Genomic DNA, 15296 nt, shown 5'->3' with positions numbered 1-15296 from the left:
TAGGAAACTCCGTTACAGAGGCGCGAAAACAAGTTTCGTTTTTTTTTTCCTGTTTATTTTTATTTTTTTTATTTTTCAGAAAAAGAAGAAGACTGAAGACGCAGCTGAAGACGTAGTGAGATACAGTGAGCCGCAATCCGACGTCGCTCATATTCGGTTACAATGTGCTGGCATGTACTATTGCTGCGAAGAATATTCCGTATAAATAAATGATACTAAAGTTTTGCTAACTAATGTGAAAACCTCTCATAAGTGAACGCGGAATCGCTCACGATTGCGCTTCAAAAAATGTTTATAAGCCAAAATTGTAACTTTCGTTTTGCAAATTTCGATTTACCTGCAGGCTCAATGCAGCGTCTATTCGTTAACCGTGATGCGAGTGTATGAATATCCGTTGTGCAAAAGCGTAGCACCAGCTCTGTTGGTAGGTATTATTAAAGGCCAACTGCACTCAAATTTCACCTCGGCCATATTTATTTTTAATGCGTAGTAAGTACCCCAAAATCAGCTGGGACCCAAGTGGTAGCCCCATGAAACGCCTCGTTAATCAGTCAGAAGCGTTTAAAAAAGCTCCGCCGCAGACCACGCTGCACCTGCCGGCGGATCGCGTAAACAGCCATGACGCGCCTGTGACGTTTCAGCCGACGGGAGCGTCTTCCTCTGGCCAGCCACGCAGCTGGAGAACCGGTCGAGCTCTGCTGCGCACGCTTCACCCATGTGCTGCCCCGTGCGCGCGTAGAGCTTGCGCGCAGACATTCCCCCGAGCTGGTGACCGTCCGGCCGCTCGCTGGACGGCTGCAACGTCACTGCAATGGCCGCGTTCTCCTCGGTTTCGGTTTCAAAATCGCCGATTTTTGCAGACCGCTTGCGGCGTCCACGCGCGTATTTCAGCTGTTGTATTTTGCATGCTGCTTTCTTTTTAAGCAGACTATACGAAAATAGGGTTTTTAAGAGGTCGAAATTTTGAGTGCAGTTGGCCTTTAACTCGGAGTCAAAATCAAGAGTAAAATGATACACAAAAATGACCTCTTTTTTACACAACGCAGACCTTTTTCAAAGTCAGAAGTACTTCTAGAGAGCAAGAGAAAAACAAGACGGCCCAAACAGGAGGGGGGTAGGGGGGGGGGGGGGACAGAGATATCAACCGTCACCCCTCTTAATCGACCAGATTTTGGGGAAATCCCCAAGGTGGAGTAAGTTTCTACGAAGGAAAATCTGACATCCACCCCAATGCAGCCGTACGGCTACAAAGGAAAGCTGTACGGCTGCATTGAATTAGATGTCAAACTTTCCCTCGCCACCCCTCTTCTAGGACGTTTACTTTGTGACATCACCACACTCTTCTGCAATCTCCCCGGCCTCTCTTACCGCTTCTCTCTCTCTCACTGGATATTTCTTCACTCCCCCTCTACTGGCGCCAATACAAAATAACAAGCCATCAGGTTAACTTGCGACGAACGACCCGCGTGACGAACCATCCTACTACGCATGTTCCCCCGTTACGAAGCGGCCTATTACCCCCCCCCCCCCCCTTTCCCCGGCCTATGCCAAAACGCCATGTGACTAACGGGCCGCATCCCCGATAGTGCAGCTAGCATTAAAAAGTAATCGTAACAACAAAAAAGAATAGCCACAAGGAAACGTGCCATCAGTTACCAACCAAAGTGGGCAAACTGATTACCCGCGATAATGTGCGCCAAAATGCTTTGCGCGCCTCAAGCTGACTCGGGAACACTTCGTCCATGTTTCCACTTGGGACCACATTGTCGGGGTAATTTTGTCCGGGACTATACTGACCGAGACCACAAGGTTCAAACCGCAACCGCGATCCACAGGAACGGCATACAAAGAGCTCATTATAGTTAGCATAACGGAGGCGTTTGCCCACGTTTCACGGTTTTGATTTAAGATTATTTCCGACGACTTCGGTAGCGAACCACTGCATCTCTGGATTACTTTTGTTCTCTCTCTTTTTTTTTTAAAGCTATGTTGGTGCTCACGCCGAGGGCGTCGCATTCCGAAAGAAGGCCTTGATTTTGAGCCGCGTCGCAATTATTCCGACCCCCTGGTGTTCCTGTGTGTTGCTGAAGGTTATTTCCACCGCGAGAAGGCGAAACACGCGACAGTAGTGACACCGACATTCCGTCCAGGCGTTCTTCCGTGCACACTCCCCGCTGAGCGGGGCTCAGCGGGACGCAATGAACGCAATCGGGTACGTCGCTGTACCATCCCTGCCCGCTGCAGCCACTGTGATTTGGGCGACAGAATTTTTAGCGCCCCATATGCGTGCAGTTTTGCAATCAAATTTTTGTTGCCGTACCGCACGCGTATACCGCACGCAGAAGTACATAGCTCCCAAGAATACCCGAAAATCACGCCTGTAGCCCGTTCTACGGCACACAATTGTGCTTTCACTGGTAGAAAGCAGCGTATGAAGCGGACTGGTCGGTCCGTCGCGGACAAAGAACGCACCAGGTGGCGGTAGGGGCGCCGCGACTACATTCTTTAAAGGGACACTGGAGTGATTAGTAAACATTGCGGGATCACGAGCGCAAATTGTAGTCCGGAGTCCCTAGGCCCTGTTTCGAGCACTCTGAGCGCGTTTACGCGAATTTATTAGTAGAAAAATCAATTCGAAAATGCTGTCTTCCTCTCTGCACCCTCGCCCATTTTCTGTGGCGTTTTCATGTGACGTCAGCAGGAGATGATCTGGCAATTGGCTGCGCTACTGCACGGCTCGCCGGCCTTCCGACAGTCAGTCGGCCCAGCGTTTCGTCCGCCGGCCGCCGACAGGTCGTCGCAATTCGTTCACTCAGCTGAAACGAAGCCAGGACACGTTTGTGAATGGAAGAACGTGTCTTTCTTTACTTTGTTAGTTTGTACACTGTATCTAGCTCCAAGTCAAGGTCGCTTCAGACAAGCGCACATGCGACGCTTCGCTGGCTGGTACGCCAGTAGGAAAATATAAGGCCACTTGAAGGCGGGAGAAGAGTCAGCGAAGTCAATATAGGTACTAAGGAAATAAAATCAACTGAAAATTGTACCGTACAGCGGAAAACTAGGGTGCAGGAAGCACTTTTTTGCGCTCGGCGAACAAGCACAGCGGTCAGCAGCACGGCTACGCATCTGCGAATGCTTTTTCCGTCTAAGAAATGCAATTGCTAGACGTGAGATATTGTGGAAACTTCGGGGACGCTTACTGCACGAGCGCAATACAACAAATAGTCACCTAAGCTGCTTGAAATGCTAAAACTAAGTAAAAGTGTAAAATGTATAACGTTATACATTATATACCTTATATTTCCAAGGTTAGCAGCGCTTTTTTTTTTAAGTTGACTTTTTCGTTTTCGGCCGATGTTTTCTGTACTGAGTTCACCTTTTTTTGGGCCGTAACGTTCACTGCTCCACGAACTAGTTCACAGAATACGCGCAGGCTGACACTGGCGCGCTAGCGAGTTCTCGTTGGCGTGCTGTTGCCATACGCACCGACTGCTTGCGGGCAATGGGCACAGGCCAGAATCCACAGACCCTTGGCCTGGTGCGAACACGCTTTTTACGACACAGGCATGAGTGAGGCAAACTCCAAATATGGGGGAAAAGCGCATGGCATTTGAGCGTCAGCGGGGGCGCGGAGGGCGTTCATCCACTGCGTAGGCCTCGGCTAGTGATTGCTACGATTCCAAGCCGTCATGGGAGGCTTATCTTATGCATTTTTACAGCCGACAACATGGCAGAAGCGCGGTACGACGATTACTGAGATATCGAGAATGCCCCTCCAACGATGCCGTCGCATGTCAAGCATGTTGTTTTACAGAACCGAAACCGAAACTTGTTTGAATGCTCGCCAATCGCGGTGCGTCTCCTCCCGTCGTCACAGCCTTTAGTTGGTGCGGCCGCCGCAAACCGCGCATGGTAGTTTTAAAGCAAGGCTTTTTACCTCTACCCCCCAAGAGTTCTTTCGCGACCGTTGGTGTCACCAGAAAACTCCAGCGAACAAATAAAAGAATTTACTGGCACCGCCGGGAATCGAACCTGGAACTAATAGACTAACAAGGCCGGAGCCCGTTGTCTTACCGATTTAGCTACGAGCCCACGCGAAGACGGGGAAGACAGGTGGTGTACTCACCAAGCACTACTACGGGTTATCTTCCTGCGTTCTCGCTGAATGCCACGTGAAAGCGTCACGCGACCACTCACGCCCATCTAGCAGCCCAGTGCACACCTTGCTCATGTGCTAAGAGTTACAAAAATTAAAGGAAGCTCACAACAATGCATGGCATCTCACTTCTAGTACGCCAATGTGCTTAAGCCTGTGGCCTCCAGTGTTCACGTAAAAAATCACCGCTCCTTGTCGTCCGCCCTCACGCCAAACCAAGGAATACATTCAAATACTCCTTGATGGCCAGGCCATCACTCCAAGCCCCAGCATAAAGATCCTGGGCCTACATCTCCAGGCTAACATCAAGAGTGACGTCTCCTTGCAGCGCCTCAAAAACAGCATTAATCAAATCATACACATGATCAGGCGAGTTGCCACCAAGAAGCGAGGCCTAAAGGAATCTGCTACTTTTAGAATAATTGAAGCTTTTGTCTTCTCGGGAGTCACTTACGTCAACCCCCTGTCTTCTTCTTGACAAGGAAGACATAGAGATGCTTTATATAATGAATAGAAATGCGGTCGAGCAGGCCATTGGTCTTCTCATGAGTGCGCCCACACAGAGGCTGCTTAGCATGGGGCTCCACATCACGGTGCAAGACCTGATATAAGACCATCTTTAACTCATTCCCTCTCATCTCTTCTGAAGAGCACTGGAAGGCGCCGTTACGCAGCTCGGACCCTCAAGTCCAGCAAGAACTTGCTGAACGAGCAGCTCAGCTTACTGGCACCCTCCAAGCGCTGGTCTCCTCTCGTCGTTAGCCCAACTAGTGCTCAAATAAAGTGTTTTCTCTCTCTCTAACCAGAAGGTCCGAATCAGAACTGGGGTGGGTAACCGCATGCTTCACCAGATTGGCTGGGCAGCCCAGAATGTCACTCCGCTTGACGTACTCCCAGACTCTTGGCGACTGAAACTAAGGATGCTCGCTTCGCTTAGAAATATGAACCCCTCACATGACGAGGGTCACCGAAAAGCACGGGCTCAAGCGCTAAACACCACCCTCGGTGGGGATAATGCAGTTACTCTACACAGACGCCTCCAAACATCGAGGGCAGCCAACCGCCATCATCGTGAATACCTCCAAAACCAACCTCCTTGCGTGTACCTCGCTTAGGACCCAAGAAATGAAGGCAGCAGAAGAGGCAGCCATCACCTTGGCTCTCACTCAACCAGGGGTTCGGGGGGTAGTCACCGATTTCCAGCAAGCCTACTGGAATTACCAGTCGGGTTGGGTGCCCTGATCTGCACTGCGCGTGTTAAAAAACCACTCCCCAAACGGTTCAATTTAGCTCATCTGGACACCCCTCACGCTTCAATGGAGGGCAAAGAATACGCCCACCTAACAAGCCTGCGCTATTACCTCCCGTGCTATGGAGCTGCACGAGGACAGTCACCCGCTTGTCACGTTCAGGGAGATAACCCAGCATTATCGCCTTCTGAGACAGACCGTACCTTCGTCTTACCCTGACCTTTCCATAGAACAACAAACTACCCTACGGATCATATATACAATCCGTGCTCCTTCCCACAGCCTACGCGTCTTCACTTATTAATGCATCCGAATCGCTACGAAGCTGAATGTAAATTTTGCTCAGAAGTACGAACACTCCGCCCCATAATTGGGGTGTGCGACTTTAGCCCTGAGCACCCTCCTCTCTTTCCGTCAACTACCCAACAAGAGCAATGGGAGATGCTGCTGTCCAGGCCCTCTCTACCTACCCAGCTTCAGCGGGTGGACAGAACAGAGGCCGCGCGGACTGCATATGGGCCCCATAGAAGAAGGAATCACTCCCCTGGGCTGCACTCTGGGCCGTTCAAAAATCTGAACAGAAGCATTTCTTCCTCATGCTCCTCCTCCTTCGTCTCTGCCGCAAATCTCGTTGCCTCCGTCCGCGGCGCAGAGACGGAGAAGTCAGATCGTGTAACACCGGGTTGGAGCTTACCTTAATTTATAAAAAAAAGTTTCCACTCTTGTGCTACACCAATACAACTCAACCAACCACCAGTCATGCATCATGCATTGATTTAACCTTCCCAAGAATATCTCCTTAGAGTAATAAATGCTGTGGTTAAGTGCATTTCACTTCTCTCTTGTTTTACCATTTGTAGAGCGATGTGAGTCAATTTAAGGGGCGTCGCATGGGTAATCGCTGTGAGTGCCATTTACAGCTTTGCTTTCCAACTACATTTACGGGGTGGATTGGCGCGATTTTTTTTTTCTTCTTTCGCGCTTTGTAAAATAATTACCGACTTGCCAACCGGATAAACGATGAAAAGTGTGCTAATTTGAGCCAGTCTACGCAGTGCAAGCAAAAACGGGAGCTTGACAAATTCACTTCAGTGTCCCTTTAAATTTCACCTTGCCGTATAGCACGCATGAAAATCCTTTGCTTCAGCTCGCATCTTCACACATTCCAAGCGAAAACTCGGAATGTGAAAATGTAAGCTCTAAGATCTAAGCCCCCCGCTCACTTTTGGCATCGCGATCGTGAAAAAAAAAGTGCTTAGAATCGAGTAAATACGATGTATATTTAGGGACGGGACGGGACGCGTCCGCCCTTATTTCAAAGTTGGCAGGCCACTCACCGACATTTACTTCTATTGACAAATTTCGTATTCGGTTCGTTTTTTCGTTCTTTTCTGGCTTCGAAAATTGCTGAGAGAGATAACGTGCATCCACATGAGAAGCAGCCAGCAGGTAATAAGACGACGTCATTGTCATTAGCGGCACGGAGGAAATTATTTACCATTTATACTCGCTAAACACATCGATATAAGCGAAAAGACATTCTTGCGATGTTCTTTGTATTCGCGTATGGGCAAGGCTGCACTCTGCGTTGACACTAAGTAAAATACCGGGAAAGCAACCCGACCCATACTAGCACCCCCCTTCCTGCCCCTTTCATGCGATTGAAAAAATGCTCTTTTCTTTCACCAAAATCTGGAAGGCAGAAGAGCCTAAATATGCTAATAGACTATTCAAATATGCAATTCCACAACGGTTTACTCAGAATAAAAGGAAGTGCTTCCCTTGAAAAACAAAGCTGGAAGCTTATCTGTGTTTTTGCAGGCTGCCGCATTGCGGCCGCCATCTTGAATTTCAATGTCAACATTATCTCCCTAAGGGGAACTACGTGACGGTTGACAGCAGAAACATTGCTGCCACGGTAATTGGCAACGGTCAGGGTATTCGGTGCAGCGTAGGACACATTCTCTGTAAATAATCTTTTTATGCCCAGTGCCCTTGTTCGTACCCCCCCCCCCCCCCAGGCATAAAACGCAAGTGTCGGATTGTGCCTGGAATGCGCGCGGCGAATAATAACGGCTGCACGCTAGAACTGAATTCCATGCTCTTACGGCCGAAGCACTGACGTGCCTTTTACTTCTGCGATTAGCAATGCGAGCTATCTCTAAATACGTCAGTTGTCAATAAAAAACAAATTTCTAATGTTACAATTGGCGGGCACAGTACCACCTTTGGTAAATAACGAAAAAGCCAATCTATCATTATATTTTCAACAAAGAAATCCACCCAGCAGGGGAGCAGCAGCTTGAAGCCTCCAGGAGCCACGTCAGAAATAATATCAAAACAGGCGAAATGAAAAATGTATTGAAAGTGCATGCTCATTTTGCCGATGTGAGTACAGACTCCCCCAGCTTTGACCTCCACACAAAGACAAGCTCACAGCAACACTGGTTGGACCTTGCTGGTCTCCCCTTAACCAAAACCAAAATCGACACGAGTATCGTTTGCTAAAACATTTCTTAAAAAGCAAAAGCTTGCATCAGTAAGTCTACCTACCCCCCCCCTTCCCCCCCCCCCCCCCCCCCCCCCCCGATACATAGGCCAGTCATAAGCTCAACAGGCCCAAAAACCTGACCCAACCGCTTGTAGAGCTTACATATCAGGGCTAGTTCATGCACTTGTACAAGAAAGGCAAAGAAGCAGCACACATACAGCTTTAAAGTGATAGCCCACGGATCATCTTTGAAAAGACACTGAAGCCACAGTTGTCACGGCTGCATTTTGCAGTGAAACTCGTCCAATGCTTCATTTCAATATGTAGTGGAAGCCCAGTCCTGGTTGATTTCGTAAGTTTCAAAGAAGGGGAAACACTGGACACCCTTCCGGACAAACACAATCGCGCCACACTGGATTACAATGTGATTTGAAGCTACCTCACCCTCTGCAATTTTTATTACCCTGTTTCATGGTTATTTGTTCAGTTGTTTATTCTGGCACAAAATCTATAAATCCAGTTCGAAATCTATATATGTGCTTACAACCTTTTAAATGCCCTTAAGCATACACTAGCCACGCAAAGAGAACGATGAAAGCTAAACGGCTCTTGTCGAATTTTTTCCACAGAAAAGATGCCCATGAAATGCTGGGAAAAAAATAAAACGGCGTGTTACACATTTCAGACCCTAATGAAGAAATAAGGCAATGTTTGCAGTTCTCCTCAGTGTTCCTTAAAATGTCGGCGTATGCGAGGCATTGCATGCCCGTGTCACCCCATGTTAGACAAAGGGCTTATGCGCTGCCACTTGCGAAGATGTCACTGTCAAATCCGACAAGAAAGCTTCGTTAATTCTTAAAAAAAAAAAATACACGCAGGCACAGAGGAAATGACACGGTTGCTGCAATGCTGACAACACTGTGGACAATGCACAAACGTACTGCTGCTGCAGACAGCTTTAGCTTCACTTTTCATGAACTATGAAATCAGATGTCTTCTTTGTTTCTCCCCCCTCTTTCTATACAGGGCAAATTCGTAGCATTCCACCTCTCGGGCTTCAACCCAGCAATCTTCATTAAAAAATTCCTGCCCAAATTTATTGCAAAACATTTGAACCATATTAGTCAGCTATCGAATGGAGCGATACTAGCCTGTTTGATGTGGCTATTACAATTGATAACACTGAAAAAGCGAATTCAGAAACAAATGCGCAAAATATGTGCACCATTGTCTTTTGATCGTGCAACGTGTCTGGGTAAAGAGAGAACTGCTACACACACACATCTATTCGAGGCTTTACTACGGTGCCTTGGTGTGTGGACCCATTATGAAATTCCATTTTAACAAATTTCTTCTGTTACAAAAAAAAAAAAGTTTATACTAATAAAGCCATTCATGTCTGACAATCTGCCATTCTGTCTCATAAAATTCCTGGATTCCCAAGTTAAAATAACTGCCCAAGGTTCTGAGTACCATGCATTCTGATATTCCACATAGAATTTGGTCATGGAGCGTCCTGAAATACAAGCACGCTTCTTGAACTTCAGTGGATGTTGACTGCTGTATTTTTCGCAAATCAACTGAAATGAGGTGCAACTTCAAGCCGCAAATAATTCAGATGGGTCTGGCTTGCATGGCCTTTAAGCCTTTCTTTTGTTGTCGAATCACCCTGCATTTTACGTAAATCTTTATAAACAGCAAGTCTTGTGTGGCTAATTTTCACGAAGAAAATAAAATTACTTTCCCTCAGCACAACACTTTTCCACCATTTTTACTGCAAGTCAAAAATTTGCCATAAAATATGCTGCTAAAATAAACTCAGATTGGGCTTATATATGCCTAAACGACAGTATTGGGCGCCTATAAATGCATAAATGGCACTTTTCAGTGCCTATTATAGGCACCAAAAACCGTGATTTTTCGTGCCTAAAGTTCCTGTTTTTAGTAATAACGCACAATTACCCCTCAGACATAAAACATGACATACGCTGAAACAAAACAAATTGCAGAAAACAATCATTTTATTTTAAGTCAGCAAATGTGCTTAATATTAATAAAGCTGGAAGATTGATATAATTTAAAGAGACACTAACGTGCGAGAGCTAGTTGACCTATACCAGCAGATTGGAACGTTGTAAATCCAAATACACCACTTGGAACACCAGCAGTTGCTTATAATGCAGAAAATTCCAAAAGCATGAAAACAGGTATCACTGCCTTCTACACTCGCACGCTAAAACGTGTGACATCACCAATTGCAAATGGTGAAACAGGGTTTGTGGAGCTTGGCGATTATTTTTCTAAAACAAGCATAGAAGCAGTGACACGTAAATGCAAGATAATATGTATGTGGGGACAAATGTAGGTGAAGACCTTTGCTGAGCATGTGCTTTTTTAACGAGACACAAACCTGAGCTAGCAAGCATAAAATATGATGCCTCACCACACACAGAAAGCTTCGTTTCATTTTAAATTTCGTTAGAATATTTCGACTTGCAGTAGCAATATAGTCAAAGGTTCGTGCAGGTGAAAGCAAAAGCCTATTTACTACCTATGTACCACCAGTGCATAACATCCAGCAGTGAAATTGGGACAAGAGCGCAATCCGTTAGGCGACCGGAATCGGACGGCCATCAACTTTATTGATAGCCAATCACATGCAGTTTTTACACCTTTGAAGCGGCTTTACCTCACAAGAGCGTTTTGGCATGGGTAGCACAGAGGGGCGGGGCTTAATGGGCAACTTTGCCTGGATGCCACTACACCAAGATGGTGTCCAAAAAGGCCATTTCTGATTGGCCACCAACCTTTGAAACGAAAGTGAAAGCCAATCAGAACAGGCTTTCAGGAAAATGGTGACGATTGAGTGAAGTCGAGAATTGGGCCCCAGCTTGCTCTGGGCACCTCGTGATGTGCCTTTTAGCGTCACGAAAAAAATTGAAGCAAAAGAAAATCGGGCAAAAGAAATGCCAGCTTTAATCATATATTTTTCAGCAAACAAGACATCCTCATTGAGGGCAGAGAGATCCCCAAGACATTTGATCTTTCAATTCAAATGTTATTCAGCAGTTAGTGCCCCTTTAACAGGGACACTAAACACTGAAATTGAAACAAACTAAAGGTAATGTTATTCTGCAAAGATCTAGATTTTTGTAAGTAACACTGGCTTCAATAGCATTCATATGTTTTTTATCTTGTGCCTATTCACTGTAACATTAACAATGACAGCTATTTTTCTATCTTGACTGATTATGACAGCTGATTACAATGACTGATAATCATATGACAGCTCTTCATAACTTTTAGCTTAGCTGTAAATATCAATAAAGTAAAGTGCAAGAATGTAGTGTTGAACAAGTGTCATGATACCAGTCTTTGCACATAAGTGTTGCATCCGTCCTTTTTGTTGTTGTTTCGCAGCAATACAGATTTTCCAAAGTTTGTTGAAATGTGTGAAAGTGAACTGCAATAGTATTTGACTATAAAAGTGATTTCTGTGTTATACACTGGTCAATCGTTAGTGCTTTTTCTCTAGTTAACTGGCTATTCCAGCTGCACAGGATGCTGAACCTGTACTAGGAGATATGGAATCATTTTCGGGACTCCCGTGCCTTCGGTCCCTGCCACCCCTCATTTATGGCAAATGAATAAACTTCAAACTTCTAATTTATCCCCATTTTTGTGAGTAAAACAGCACACAAAGGAGGCAACTGTTTGATGCAGGAATAATGAGGTCGGACGATTGTGCCTCCTTTGTGCCCTGTCCACTACAATGCCATCAGTAGCTCAGACTTGGTGCGCACCCAGCAGTGTACAGTGTTCCTAGTGTTCAACACCCGATCCAACTGCCAACAACAAGCGAAGGCAAATGACTCCAGAAGTTTCTTCTACTGGCCTGCTTTCTCCATTGTTTTATTCATTAAGTCATTACTGACCCAGATATCAATAAACAAAGCATTCCAATTACTTCTGATAAACAGCCCTTGAAAATTATGAAGCACAAAAAACATGCCTCTAGATATATGCGACAACAATTAACCCGGTATCTTACTAGGCTGATCCCACTAAGGCTGCGCGTAAGTGGCTCCTCTCTAACTACTACCAGCCACAGGAAAACTTGTGTAGTGCGAAACAACCAATGTTACAACAAAACGTTCACAGGACTGGTGTCAAATGAAACGGTCCCTTTGTTCTCCAACCCCCCGGCTCCCCCAGCACAAAAAAAGACAAAAACAATCTCTATAATTCTTCACCCTTGGCTTTAGCGCCCAATTTCCTGCATACGAGGGGTAATACGAGGGGTACCAACATCTGAAACCCACTGCAGGCGGTTGCAAAGCAGAACAGTGGACACCGGTATAAGAAATAATTATTTTCAGAGCCCTGCAACTTAATTCGGAAGCTTGTCCATAGCCACTAAATTTCGAATTAGATAGTTCCTCTTAATTTTGCCGGATCATGATGGTTTCCAAGCTTGACAAGGTTACTGAGGCCGATAGGCGGGCTAGCCTGCACTACTGCAAAGTTAGCTGCCCATGCTGGCACGCAACACCCTTCGCGCGAACACGAAGTGGTCACTAACTCTCACCGCCGGACTGAATTGACGAGTGCGATCGGCGTTTATCTCGAAGGCGGAAACGCAAGCTACTCACAGGTATGTACACGTCATTGTAAGTGCACCGTGCAACGAAAACAAACGTTCCAGGGTGTTCGTGCCGAAAACCAGGCCACCACACACAGACACGGTAAAGGAAGAGTAGTGCTGCTACAGCGCGTTACATCAGCTATAATTGCGTCACAGCCTGTTTTCCTGCAGTGCAGTGGAAGGGAAAACGAAGTTCCGCTGCAACGCTTACACGTACAATAGCAGTTCGAAAAATAAACATGGCCCGGCATAGCGAAGAATAATTTAGTAGGTGCGCTTTCATACCAGGCACTATTAGCGCACTTTTTTTTTTTTTTTGCTACTCGATTTGACAGCCAGAAAAACGAAGGTGGGCTGGGTTTTCGAAACCATGGTTTCCTCTCCCTTTTTTTTAGCTAGTGCACAGAAACAAGGTCGCAGTTTTATCAATATATTTTCGATCGAAAAAAATTGAACGCTACTTCGTGCTCCTAAGCCGTGATGATTACTTCCGATACGTATTGTATGTTAGAGAATGAAGCTTATCCTACTTGGCCAAATTAAGCAATACCAAAATCGTAAGCTGATACTGCGATGGCCTCCACAATATTCACTGAACGTTCAGTCTTTAAAAGCGAACTTACCTTGACACATATCGCGGTGGTTTTTGTCCTAGTGGCCCCAAGTAAACACGCTGGGGCACGATGTGCAACGAACCTGCCCGTAATTCGAACTTTAAGAGACACCCAACAAAACTGCCGGATCAAACGCTACTCGCAACCACATCGCAAGATGACATAACAGCCAGCTCTGGAGCTTCCCGGGATGAAAAGAAAACATGAAAAAGCCGGAAACAGGGACTCACCCTAGAAGCCAGACGACGATGCAGAACGCGAACTTTATCGCCATACCGAATTTTTGGTCATCGCAGCTTTGGTCATGCTGGCGTCAAGGCGTTGAGGCACGAAAAACTTGCAGACCCCTAAGTGGTCGCATGCATCACCGCAGTACTTTCACCAACAGCCGCGGAGGCTGTGACACACAAGACTGACGTGTATTAGGGCCGTCCTCGCGGCGCCCGCAGAGGCTTTGAACATTGGCTCGCTCAGCACGTAGGTTCGACGCACGAAAAGCCCTGGGAAGAGGGCGCCTATGACGTCTCCGTAGCGTCGCGAAGTACGACACTCAGCGTGGTCATGGTGCCGGTTCAGAGAAGCGAAAATAACGCCCAAGAGAAGTACCAATTACAAACACAGTGCAGCAGGCGAGAACACAAGACTCCAGACCGAATTTCCAACGATTTCACTGCCACTTTTGCTCTCGAAGCCTACCGCAACGGTTACAAACCACCGCCCGTTTGTTTTCTTGACTGCTCGCGCCATCTGCTTGCGGTAAACTCAACTCAAGTTATAACTAAGACTTCAAAAAAGCGCAGGCTGTACATTACGTTCTTCCTATAAGCAAGTAGAAACGAACATAATACTTTTCAATGTGTTATTTTTGTTACCCAAGCTTAATTAATGAATTCATTTCTTTTTACAAAGACGCTGCGGCGCTGTGAACCTGTGAAGAGAACCGCGAAATTTGAAGACTTCAGAGGCGGGGATCGGTCGTGAATGAATGAACGGATGAATGAATGAATGAATCAAGGAATGAATGATCAAACAAAATTTATATTCAAAAAATGGCTATATTTAGTACTATCTGGATTTTTGTGTGATTTTTATGCTTTTATGAGGTTGTTTGCATGTGTGACGCATGGATAAATCTGTTAGTGCGTACGTACGTACGTTCGTCACAAGGTCTGTCTTTCACAATAAGGTAGCGGGGGCGAATGACCTAAATTAGAAGCATTCATGGGCGTCCGGAAGGGGGGGGGGGGGGGGCAAGGGGGGGCAACTTCCCCCCCTTGGAAATTCGGATATTTTTATGCGCTACAAAAAAGCTGCACAGCTTGGTTGGCCCATAATTAAAATAACTTTGCCCTGAAGGACGGAAGAGAGGAGAGAACGACACCGACGTTCTCTCTTTTGTACCGTCCTTTAGCGCAAAGTTTTTTTAAATTATGTACGTGAACCAACTAGCACAACAATCCACGCTACTCAAATGATTAGCACACTCAGGTCCTGCGTATCCGTATGGAACACCTTTCAGGACTGCGGTCAACATTGCATTTTAGACACTGACTAACATTGCCGATCATGTGACGGCAGTGAAACAGACTGCTTGTGCTGGCTATTGAAGATAGCGAACAATTCTGAAAGGTTTGACTTTTTTTTTCTTTTTTTCTAAACTCTAGATTTATGCAGTCCGCAAGAACTTCAGTTTTCGGACAAAGTTGCAGCTACATCTAGCAAAAAATCTTCACCGCTACACCTGGAGAGAGTAACATCCTCCCGCGCCGTCCCATCACCTTGTACACCCTTTCCTTCGAAATTGCGAAATGTCGGCATCACCCAAGCCCCGAAACAAAACCTATAAATCAGCCCCTCAAAACGCTTGTACGCCTCTAGTGCATTGAAAAATCAGAGAGGCGAGTAGTATCGTGAGCCATTTCAACAGACTTCATCACACATGTCATCTCGCAATTTGCCCAGAAAAACCTGAGGCGTCTGCAGCTGCTATTCAAGGAAGATTGACGGAGGGCAGTTCTATGTATGTGAATGTATTGTACTGTGTGCTGGTGATCAGTGGCGTGAGTCGAGAACCCTCACGCAGCGAGACTGGCCACTCTTTACAAAGTGACAGTAACTTTTCGCATTTTCTTTATTAACT

General features: G+C 46.2%; 1 protein-coding gene across 1 annotated transcript in view; it reads right to left on the bottom strand.

Moving 5' to 3' along the window:
* LOC144146789 (SUN domain-containing ossification factor) overlaps window positions 1–13886 on the bottom strand; it is a 111761-nt gene extending 97875 nt beyond the window's left edge. The window contains exon 1 of the mRNA XM_077678743.1: window positions 13387–13886. Coding sequence (XP_077534869.1) covers window positions 13387–13430 — 44 coding nt within the window. The 5' untranslated portion in view covers window positions 13431–13886. The remainder of the gene's footprint in view (window positions 1–13386) is intronic.
* Window positions 13887–15296: the final 1410 nt, after the last annotated feature.

This window comes from Haemaphysalis longicornis, unplaced genomic scaffold (assembly GCF_048455015.1).
Source record: "Haemaphysalis longicornis isolate Haplotype H1 unplaced genomic scaffold, Haemaphysalis longicornis Haplotype H1 scaffold_1, whole genome shotgun sequence".
NCBI lineage: Eukaryota > Metazoa > Arthropoda > Arachnida > Ixodida > Ixodidae > Haemaphysalis > Haemaphysalis longicornis.
The sequence above is the reverse complement of the archived record's forward strand: the minus strand, read 5'-3'. Positions and strand labels throughout refer to the sequence as shown.